The sequence below is a fragment of the Eurytemora carolleeae genome, unplaced genomic scaffold (assembly GCF_000591075.1).
Source record: "Eurytemora carolleeae unplaced genomic scaffold, Eaff_2.0 scaffold214, whole genome shotgun sequence".
Taxonomy (NCBI): domain Eukaryota; kingdom Metazoa; phylum Arthropoda; class Copepoda; order Calanoida; family Temoridae; genus Eurytemora; species Eurytemora carolleeae.
Genome location: NW_019396249.1, coordinates 332,207 through 344,240, shown reverse-complemented (window position 1 = coordinate 344,240; position 12,034 = coordinate 332,207). Strand labels below are relative to the sequence as shown.

Below are 12,034 nucleotides of genomic sequence, written 5' to 3'. Positions count from 1 at the left end.
CCGGCGTTGCCCGTGAAAAAAATTTGAAAAAATATCTTTAAAAAGAATATTTAAGATAAAAAAATTCGAATCTTTATAGCCTATAACACCCCCCGGCCACGCATGAATTTCAACAAAAAAATTCAGCCCAATCGGTCCAGTCGTTTGGCCGGCTATACGCAACATATGGCTTGCTTTATTATAAAGATATATAATATGAAAAACTTAGACTGCTCTGATTAATATAATAAATATATAGATGGATATGAACGTATAGATAGTTATTGATAAAAATAGACAAACATACCTTTGGATAGAAAGATAAATAGATATATATGGATAATAGATTTTTATTAATATTTTTTTAGTTTTCTCAGAAATAAAATGATACGGGAAAAGAATTTATTAGAAAATAGAGTTTCCTAGAAAATTTATTGTTTGATTAAAGAGCGTAAATAAATGGTTTAATTTTTTATAATATTTCCTATTTTCATTTAGATTTCTCTTTCAAGTGTCATTTCTTAGCCAAAATTCCCAATATAAAAGGGGGAAGGGGGAGGGGGATTATAAGATATACAAGAGGGCCAGGGGGGCCTGAGGGGGGGGGATTAAAAACCAACCAAGCAAAGCAAAGAAAACAAGGCGAAGCATCATTAATTGTGCATGAGACAAGTAAACACAGGTTTAAGGAATATAAACACAGTTTTAGGATTTTTATCTATTTGCTCTTTTCTACGTTGTGAAATATTGACTTTAAAGGGACTGTTACGGTAAAATGAAGCCTAAACATTTTTGGAGTTTATCGTTAATCGTTGAATTGATTGGTATAACTTTGACACAGTTTTATATTAATTTCTCGAGACAGGGACATAAAATAGAACTAATATTGGTCGCGATCAACTTAGGCTTAGGCTTCAGTTTATACCCCCTTTCATTTTACCTTAACAGTCCCTTTAAAGTCAATATTTCACAACGTAGAAAAGAGCAAATAGATAAAAATCCTAAAACTGTGTTTATATTCCTTAAACCTGTGTTTACTTGTCTCATGCACAATTAATGATGCTTTTTGATAAAATTTGTTCGTCAAACTTCTGAATCTTTTGAGGTTCATTTTAAAAAACTAAACAAAAACAAAAATACAAAGAAAAAAACTAATCTAATACCAGATTGATATTTGATATAATAATCAGGAAGTTTTGACATTAATGAAAAATGTTTAATATAAGGATATATTAGAGACAAGAAAGTAGGAAAATTGTAAAAAGAAAAGAAAGTCAGAAAAAAAAGTATAAAAAGAAAAAGAAAGCCAGAAAAAAAAGAAAAAAATATGAAAAGAAAAAGATTTTTTTATTTTCCCCTTAGAGTTGAGATAGGGGCGTACGTGATATACATGTCACATAGTCCAATTTATCAAGAAAGTAATTTTTTACTTTAGATGCTTACTTTGGATGTTTTGGGGAGGTTTAAGAACTTTTTAAGTATGTCGAAAAAAATACTTAATATATTTTTTGAAAAGTCAACGTCAATTTTGTATGGCTTCATAATTATTTAAACAGTATATTTGCAGTATAAATATTAAAAGTTATGGGATATTGCTCATTTTTTTAACACCGACTGCACTTTTGACCGTGAAGAACCGTGTCTCACATCATATTAGATCGTTTATAGCTCAACATTGTGATTTTAGAGACTAATTAGACAATTAAAAACAATGAATCATTTTTTTAGATGTAAAATGTTTTACTTTAAAAGTTTTTTGCAGGAAATACTAGGTTTTTCCAGTATTATGTGCGTATTTTGGCGTTAAAGCTTAATTGAAGATTATCCAATATTATTATTAAAGTTTATTTCGCACACAAAAAATGGTACAATAAATTAAGACAAAGACATGATTTAAACGAGGAACATAAGTAAATATAGAATATCACTTGTTAGTCAGTACATAAAAAACAAAGTATATCCTTAAATTCATGATAGATAAAATCGTTAAAAGAAAAATTGTTTGATCTTAGATCCAGGAGTTCATAAATTAGAGGTATTTTCAAATTCTGATCATCTGGTAACTTTGAAAACGTTAAACAAATTTTTGGACAAATTGTCCACTAACACATTACAATCATCTGCAATTGTATTCAGATTTTTACATAAAACTAATTGATCGTTGATCCTATTTCTAAAAAAAATCATAAAGTAAACGAATGCTTGACTTATTTGTACTGTTCATTCATTCAGAAAAGGCAACAAATCTGCTCGCTCAGTTTTAATGATATGGGACGCTCTGTAGAAACACCACAGGACGGTTTCCTACATGTTGTTTGTTTTAGGTATCACATGTTTCTAAGTTCTTTGTCAAAAACTGCTTTAGAACTTGGCTTGGATCAGGCAGCACAGGACTTTTCAATAGCATTAGGTAAATAAAGCTTTAACACTTTTTAAAATTTAAATTTTATGAATACCAAGAAGTAATTGAACTACGTTGTTCAAGTTTCACTTATAATCAACTTATACCGGCGTAAAAAAAGAAGCGGTTTAACTGTTGCTCGCTATTTATTAAATTTGGATTTTAGATTAATTTTTCAAACTGAAAACGCATTCAGTGCAACAAAAAGACGAACTTAAGCTATTTTAGCTCTTCAACAAAAAGAGTTATGATTTAAAACATAAGATTTTTATTTAACGTAAAATTTACTTTAATTGGCCGATATTACACAATAAACTAAGCTAGTGGGGTGGGTCTAATAGGCCGGGTAATGTAAAAAGTCTTGCCGCTCCATCAAAGTTTTGAAAACCGGCCAAGGTTGGGCCTGTTTATGCGCTCGTCACTATGACCGGTACAAGAAGTCGGTCCGGTTCGAATTTAAATTGACCCTTGATGCCAGTAATAAGCCATGATGAAATAAACAATAATCAATCAATCAATCAAATTGGCCCTAGTCCACTGTGATTATGCTCACATCAGCTTTTATTGTAGAGGCTATTTTGGAGGCTGCTAATCATACAAATACAATGATGTGGATTGGGAGGATGGAGGATTGTCCTCTAGAGTTAGCTAGTCAGGTACAATTATTCCTTCAGAATATTCAAACTCAAAAAAAAATTTCAAGTTTTTTTTGAGAGATCAATTCACCAACACATTCTAGAGAAAGTTTCGTCTTAAAGGGAGTGACTTGCTAGACATTGTAGTTGAACTGTAAGTGCAGTATTGTAGAGAAAACTTTAGGATTTATTTAATACCAATGAGACATTTTTGACATGTACATTTTTTAAATAAGAGCTTAAAGTCGTTTGTAATATTCCACCAGTTGTTTCAGTCAAACATTTAAGATTCCATATCTAGATAGAAATAACATTAATGATATTTGTATTTAAGGGTCAACTGTTGAAACAAGGAAGAATGTTGTCAAAAATGATGAAAGCAAGAAGAAGGTCATTTTCAGGTATATTCATTTTTATTCCACCTTTCCTGTATTTATAAAAAAGTATTGATGGGACGAAATTAAAACTTTTAATTTAATTTTGCATCTAATCATAATTTAGTTATTTTTATCAATCCTGCTCGAGTTTAGAAGTTCTAATTTTTGATGATTTTCTTTATACATACAGTGATAACCAAAAAACAACGGAATAGCAAGTAATATTATAGCCATACTAAAGTGTATTTGATGTTGTAAAAAAGCAAATAGTTTTGCTTGACTCTTATTAAACCACTAATTTACTGAAATAGGTCTGTTTACACTGTGCAATCGATGTGTCTCATGCTGATTAGTCGAATTATTAAGTACTCACTTGATTCTAAAAGTCGTCTTCCTATTTCAGAGTTTTCTGGTTCTCACTGTATATAAAGATATGTTTATTTTCTGCATCAAGTAGTATTACGTAAAGCTGTAAAAAAAGCAATAAAATTTATGATTCAAACTTCTAGTTTTATTTTCCAGACGTGGCGGTTTTAAAACACAGGCAATACAGCCTTACTATATATGTACATATTTATAATAGATGGTAGAATAAAATAGTTTGGATGTCAGATCATTTGCATTAAATTTTGTTTGGGGAACTCGATAAACCCACGGGAATTTTCTTCCAGAATTCTAAATTGAGTGATTCGACTTTGATAATGAAAGTTTAGTTACCAGGCAAAACTGGGTTCCCACAAGCTAATGTTGCAAATAAAAATACTTTGGTTTTTTAAATCTTGGTTTTTGTATTAACTTAATAATTGACGCATACAAAAATTACTTCACTGGTTATCTATATATAAATTTGGCTTGACTGTCTGTTTGTCTGTCAGTCTGTTTGTATCCAATAAATGTCAAAACGGCTGAACCGATCGGGCCCAAATTTTTTGTGGGACATCTAGGGACCCCAGGGAAGGTTTATGAATGATCAAAATTTCAAAGATAGGCGCGAAGCGCCCTCAAAGGCTAGTCTATATATACTTTGCTTGTGTTTGTTTGTCTGTCTGTTTGTTTGTATCCAATAAACGTCAAAACGGATGAACCGATTGGGCCCAAATTTTTTGTAAGACCTCACGTAACCACAAGGAAGGTTTATGGATGATCGAATTTTCAAAATTTGCTTCTAACAAAGTTCGTTTTTTAAAATTTGAAAATCCACAAAAATTTTTTTTATTTTTATAAAATCGGCAAAAAATTTTTTGTTTTTGTTTTACTTACTTAGTTACTTAGTTATTTACTTACTTACACTTATTGTCTTATTGTATACTCTATATGTTTTTTTAAATTCTGTTTTAAACTTTATTCTGACCAAAAAATTGATATTTTTGGTCAGAATAAATTTTTGAATTTTTGTCAATATCTTTGTCCAGAGAAAAAATTGTGCATAATGTATAAAAAACAAACTTATTGAAAATATTTTAGAGCACCTTTAAACCCCCAAAAATATTAATATGAACCTCAAATTTATATATATATAAATATATATTTGTATTCAAACGACAGAGCAGAGGTGAAATTCTTGGACCGTTTGAAGACAAAATACTGCTAAAGCATTTGCCAAGAATGTTTTAATTAATTAAGAACGAAAGTTAGAGGCTCGTAGGCGATTAGATACCGCCCTAGTTCTAACCATAAATGATGCCAGCTAGCGATCTGTCGGTGTTTGATTTTCTGACTCGGCAGGTAGCTTCCAGGGGAAGTATGGTTGCAAAGCTGAAACTTAAAGAAACTGGCGAAGGCCACCACCAGGAGTGGAGCCTATGGCTTAATTTGACTCAACACGGGAAATCTCACCAGGCCTTGACACCAGAAGGAATGATAGATTGATAGCTCTTTCTTGATTTGGTGGGTGGTGGTGTATGGCCGTTCTTAGTTGGTGATTTGTCTGGTTAATTCTGATAACGAACGAGACTCTGTCCTGTTAAATAGATCTAACCTAGTTATAGGATTGGAACTTCTGCTTATAGGGACTGGTGATATATATACACTATACAGATAGATGTCTGTGAATTTTTTTTAGAAACATTAATTTTTTTTAAGGATTGCGATCCAAAACTACCCCTGGAGTTCCGAGCTTTATCTTGCTTTTTCAGCATTCAGTCATAATCTGCAGGTACTAAACAAGGGAAATATTTACAGGTATACAGGGGGAATATTTACAGGTATATAGGGGGAATATTTACAGGTATACAGGGGGAATATTTTCAGGTATACAGGGGGAATATTTTCAGCTATACAGGGGGAATATTTACAGGAATACAGGGGGAATATTTACAGGTATACAGGGGGAATATTTACAGGTATACAGGGGGAATATTTACAGGTATACAGGGGAAATATTACAGGTATACAAGGGAAATATTTACATGTTTACAGGTATAGAGGTACGTGAATATTTACCGGTTTACAGGTATTGCACGGGGAATATTTACCGGTTTACAGGTACACAAGGGGAATATTTACAGGTATACAGGGGGAATATTACAGGTATTCAAGGGAAATATTTACATGTTTACAGGTATACAGTGGAAATATTTGCAGGTATACAGGGTAATATTTACAGTTATACAGGGGGAATATTACAGGTATACAGGGGGAACATATACAGATACACAGGAGTAATATTTACAGGTAAACTGGGGTATATATTCACAGGGGGAATATATACAGGTGTAAAGAGGGAATATTTACTGAGAAAAGGGGGAATATTTATAAGTATTCATGGGTGAGTATTCACAGGTATACAAGGGGAATCTTTATAGGTATACTGGGGGAATATTACAGGTATACAGGGGAAATATTACAGGTATACAGGGGGAATATTACAGGTATACAGGGGGAATATTACTACAGATACACAGGAGTAATATTTACAGGTAAACTGGGGTATATATTCATACAGGGGGAATATTACAGGTATACAGGGGGAATATTACAGGTATACAGGGGGAATATTACAGGTATACAGGGGGAATATTACAGGTATACAGGGGGAATCTTTATAGGTATACAGGGGGAATATTACAGGTATACAGGGGAAATATTACAGGTATACAGGGGGAATATTACTGGTATACAGGGGAAATATTTATAGTTATACAGGGGAAATATTTATAGGTATATATGGGGAGTATTTACAGGTATACAGGGTATTTTCACATGATTCATTAATTTTAGGGAACTTGGAAGTTTGGAGGAATCCTGTGATCCAAGATTAATTTACTGCACACATGTCAGGTACAGATTTTATGTACTCTAGTGTACAGTTCAAATGTCAGGCACAGTGTTTATGTACTCTAGTATACTTTGCACATGTCAAGTACAGTGTTTATGTACTCTAGTGTACTTTACACACGTCAAGTACAATGTTTATGTACTCTAGTCTACTTTACACATGTCAGGTACAGTGTTTATGTACTCTAGTGTTCTGTGCACATCAGGTACAGTGTTTATGTACTCTAGTGTACTGTACACATGTCAGCTACAGTGTTTATATACTCTAGTGTAATGTACACATGTCAGGTACAGTCTTTATGTACTCTAGTTTACTGTACACATGTCAGGTACAGTGTTTATATACTCTAGTTTACTGTACACATGTCTGCAGGTGCAGTGTTTCTGTACTCTAGTTTACTGTCCACATGTCAGGTACAGTGTTTATATACTCTAGTTTACTGTACACATGTCAGGTACAGTGTTTATGTACTATAGTTTACTGTACACATGCCTGCAGGTGCAGTGTTTATGTACTCTAGTGTAATGTACACATGTCAGGTACAGTCTTTATGTACTCTAGTGTACTTCACTTTACTGCAGTACCTATTTCCGTATCGGTGAAAGTTGAAATTGTATTATATTTGCGTGCAGATATTTCATAATTTGTTTATTTAATTCTTTGTTTGATGTTTCCTCTGTTTTGTTTGATTTGGGTTCAGGGTTTCATATTTATATACTCTAACCTTGCATGCTGGTTTTTCAATAGATTTATACATACCTGGGAAAACATTCTTTTTTTATGACGTATTTATGATTGAAACTTCAGGAAAATATAAATGTTTCTTGTTTCAAATCTTAGACTAAAGGTTAGTTTATAATAAATTTTGATAAAGTTTATCAAAGTCGAGCAATTTTTACAAAATGTATCTACATGACTTAAATCTCAATAGAAGGGGGTCATTCATTTGGCGTTCAGTACCGGTTTGCCTTATATAGTCCGTATTTGTACTGTACTGCTTGCCCTGGCTAGTTGAAATTCGGCCCGGTACATGATATGAACTGAAATGTACCGTGACATGGTACAAATGAATTTCCCTAGAAGCTCATTTGGTGTACTGTCCCGTTTTGCCTGGTATAATCTGTATGTGTACCGTACAGCTTTCACTAGCTGGTAAGATGCCGGCCGTTCTTAAAATGAACCGGACTGAACCATGAGTACAATTTATTTGATCAAGATTACAAAAACTAGGAAATGTTAAATTTTAATAAAATTCAAATGGAAATTATTATGAGACAACATTTTTATCCTGACCGGGCATAAAACTTTTCGGGGCCGCTCATGTTTGTTTTCATAAAAAATTTAATTTCTTTATAATTATTTCTTATTTTTATTGTTAATCAATATAAATGATAAAATTAAAACCTGAATAGAGGCGCGAATTACCCTGGAATTCTAGTAAACAATACGTATGATAAAACTTTTATATCCGCCGGAAAATTTATTTTATTTATTATGTCTATAAGCCCTCCTTCCTGAGATTTCTGTGGCTTTGAATAGTAGGGTTGGGAGGGAGAGGGCGTATTATTACGCATTAAAACACATGTTAACGGCTTAAAGGGGGTATCATTAGCACGCTTTACGCACCTGAGCTACGCAAAGAAATTAACATATAACGCGACCACATAAATGCCACCATATGTTAGATGTCGTCAACTCAAATTATTGTAAAAACAAATTATTTTCATTTATTTTTTGTTACTAACTAAATCAGTATTTTTAAACAACAATCAGAATTTGCTGTCTTATTTTTAAAGAGGAGAAGAAGTTTTTAGTTTTTAGTTTAACTCAAGGTTATAATGCAAGGAAAGTTATTTGCAGTAGCGTATACTCTGCGTACATATTGAAACCAGTTCTCTCTTGGCGGAATTTGTAAACAAGAATAGATGCCTCAGTGTTCGTTTAGTATCCGAGGAGGTTAAAAGCATTAAATTTAGATATTTTTGATAATTCACATAATAGTTTAATGTGACCAGAATATTTCAGACTTCGACATCCGTCGTGTGTTTACATTACCGCCCAGAGACAGTACACTATAGTATAAAAGATATGTACACTTCTGAAATAACATTCCTTGCATTATAACCTTGGTTTACATTATCACACACCTTGAATATCTAATCGTTGTAGAATAAATTGATTTCATATTTTTATTAGAACGCCATTTTTTAATGGGCAAAACTGTGAATATTCAAGACCAATTATACTTAAGTTTTACTCCAAAATTGAATAAAATGGCATCAAATTACAATTTGCCCCGAAAAGGACATTTTCTGTGAATATTTTACAAATTGGAATTCTGAAATACATGGAATTGCATCTTTTACAACGTTTGTGTCGTCTGCGACAATTTAAATACAAAATGAATGGTATAAATTAATTGAAAATGCTAAGTTTTCTTGATCCACTCCATACTTATTCGGAAGTTTTTGAAATATTTGTTTGTAAAGAATTTGTTTCCCACTCTTTGGAATGTTGTATAATGTCTAAAACCTGTCAGAAAGTGCAGAATATAAAGATATTCTGGACACATTTTTTACATCTCTGTACATTCTTGAAGGAATAAAATTTGTACCACATTTAAGAAAACCCATGGATTAGAGTGTTTGAAACCCATGTACTTTGCACACAAAAAAAATCGCTTCAAAGAAACACGTTTTTTATGTTACTTTATTCCTATGTTTATCCACTTAATACAAGTGTGGAATATACGAAGACGACTGTTAAACTCAAGTTATGATTTTGAAAAGCCACTGAGCATGAAACACGGCAATAGTGCAGTGTACTGTACACAGTCCCATTTAACCAAGGTTACAATGCAAGGAAAGTTAATTGCAGTTGCGTATACTCTGCGTACATATTGAAACCAGTTCTCTCTGGGCGGAATTTGTAAACAAGAATAGATGCATCAGTGTTCGTTTAGTTTCCAAGGAGAATAAAAGCATTAAATTTTGATAATTTTGAAAATTCACATAATAGTTTCCTATGGCCAGAATATTTCACTGATTTCCACAATTGTCTGGTTCTCTTTGTATGTTTAAAAGTTCCGAATGTCCATCCGTAGTTTAAAATAAAAAATATATTCTTGTTTAGTGTGAACCAAGTGCGAATACGTGACACATGCGCAGATGACGCGCTCACATTCGAGTTGCAGCGCGTGGAGGGGATAAAGGGTGTTCACCTCGGGACCAGTCAGGAGGGCGCTGTGGCTAGAATCACCTGCGCTACTGAACAGGTATAGAAAATACAATGATACATTTTTTATTCAAAATATTATTAATATATATGAAGTTCTCCTTTTTTTCGGTCGAAATTTGAAACATTTCAACATAGGTTCTGATTTTAAGATGAAAAATGGCGACAACGTAACTCTTTGTTTGATATGGAAACTTGAAAATACGTCGACAGTCTCTTTAAAATCTGATTTTTTTCAGGAAAAGAACTGCTGGGTTGGAGCCATCAATTCGGAAGTTAAAACCATACGCAGTGTAGCTAAATCATTGTCAAGTAGTTACCTACTACAATCTATACTGTAAACTAGATTCTACGCAGCTTACCTAAATCATTGTTAATCAGCTACCTACTCCCATCTATACTGTAAACTAGATTCTACGCAGTGTAGCTAAATCATTGCCAAGCAGCTACCTACTACCATCTATACCGTAAACTAGATTCTACGCAGCTTAGCTAAATCATCGTCAAGCAGCTACCTTCTACCAACTATACTGTAAACTAGATTCTACGCAGTGTAGCTAAATCATTGTCAAGCAGCTACCTTCTACCATTTTTACTGTAAACTAGATTCTACGCAGTGTATCTAAATCATTGTCAAGCAGCTACCTTCCACCAACTATACTGTAAACTAGATTCTACGCAGTGTAGCTGCTACCTACTACCATCTATACCGTAAACTAGATTCTACGCAGCTTAGCTAAATCATTGTCAAGCAGCTACCTTCCACCAACTATACTGTAAACTAGATTCTACGCAGTGTAGCTAAATCATTGTCAAGCAGCTACCTTCTACCAGCTACACTGTAAACTAGATTCTACGCAGTGTAGCTAAATCATTGTCAAGTAGTTACTTTCTACCATCTATACTGTAAACTATACTAAACTGTGGCTACATTCTACCGTCAATTTTGTAAACTATACTCATTACTCAATGCAGTTAAATATTTTCAATTACAGTGATAACCAGAAAACTGTGGAAAAGGAAGACGACTTATATACATGAATAGTTTTTTAAGGGGTATTTCAGGTTCCAACGGGTGCTGAGCCCTCCTGGAAAGAAAATAAAATTAAGACCCTGAAATTCCTGAATACGCCCCTGACTGTAATCACTGTAACCTGTGTCATGTATGTCGTCTTTAATGTAAAGTCAATATTTATAAAGTTAATGACAAATCTTAATTTTTATATATTATAAAGCCACCAGGGCTCTCACAAATCTCAAATTAATATTTTTATAAAGAAAAAAAAATTGGATTACAAAATTTTACAATGTCCGTCACATTGTCCCTCGGTAAGACATATATCGTGATTTCCAAAAATAGATTGTTGTTATCAATATATATATATTATTGATATATAATTATACATCAAAAGAGAAAAAATTATTGTACAATATATAATATATATATATATGTCTATATTTATTTTAAATACATGTTTGTAAACTTAATGTCAACCAAGATAAATATTCAAAAGTTGAAATAAAAAATGAATAGTGCCAAACTAATCTATAGAGTTGAACAGATTAAATAGTAGTTACTTAAATTACGCTTACACCTCCTTTAATCTAGCAGAATTTATAAATTTGATCTACGATATAAGTTAAAAAAATAAAAGAATCAGAGAATATTTCTTTAAAATTGCAGAATTTATAAATTTGGTCTACGATATAAGTTAAAAAAATAAAAGGATCAGAGAAGATTTCTTGCTTAAATTTGCATACTTTATAAATTTTATCTACGATATAAATTTAAAAAATAAAAGGGTCAGAGAAGATTTCTTGTTTAAAATTGCAGAATTTATAAATTTGGTCTACAATATAAGTTTAAAAAGATGAAAGGATCAGAGAGATTCTTGTTTGAAATTGCAGAATTTATAAATTTGGTCTACGATATAAGTTAAAACAAATAAAAGGATCAGAGAAGATTTCTTGTTTAAAATTGCAGAATTTATAAATTTGGTCTACAATATAAGTTAAAAAAAATAAAAGGATCAGAGAAGATTTCTTGCTTAAATTTGCATACTTTATAAATTTTATCTACGATATAAATTTAAAAAATAAAAGGATCAGAGAAGATTTCTTGTTTAAAATT

General features: G+C 32.2%; 1 protein-coding gene across 1 annotated transcript; it reads left to right on the top strand.

The window, feature by feature from the left end:
• Positions 1 to 1,983: 1,983 nt before the first annotated feature.
• Positions 1,984 to 10,586, top strand: LOC111699357 (uncharacterized). The gene is made up of 7 exons (XM_023470012.1): positions 1,984 to 2,389; positions 2,951 to 3,036; positions 3,350 to 3,416; positions 5,475 to 5,547; positions 6,612 to 6,671; positions 9,802 to 9,943; positions 10,143 to 10,586. Exons 1-7 carry the CDS (start codon positions 2,248 to 2,250, stop codon positions 10,242 to 10,244), a joined length of 672 nt encoding a protein of 223 aa, XP_023325780.1. The 5' UTR covers positions 1,984 to 2,247; the 3' UTR covers positions 10,245 to 10,586.
• Positions 10,587 to 12,034: the final 1,448 nt, after the last annotated feature.

Bases quoted from the DNA above. Each gene is read 5' to 3' on its own strand.
- LOC111699357 (XM_023470012.1), top strand. From the start codon at position 2,248: ATGGGACGCTCTGTAGAAACACCACAGGACGGTTTCCTACATGTTGTT. The intron at 2,390-2,950 runs GTAAATAAAGCT...CTTTTATTGTAG, and splicing joins GGACTTTTCAATAGCATTAG to AGGCTATTTTGGAGGCTGCT. The intron at 9,944-10,142 runs GTATAGAAAATA...GATTTTTTTCAG, and splicing joins TCACCTGCGCTACTGAACAG to GAAAAGAACTGCTGGGTTGG.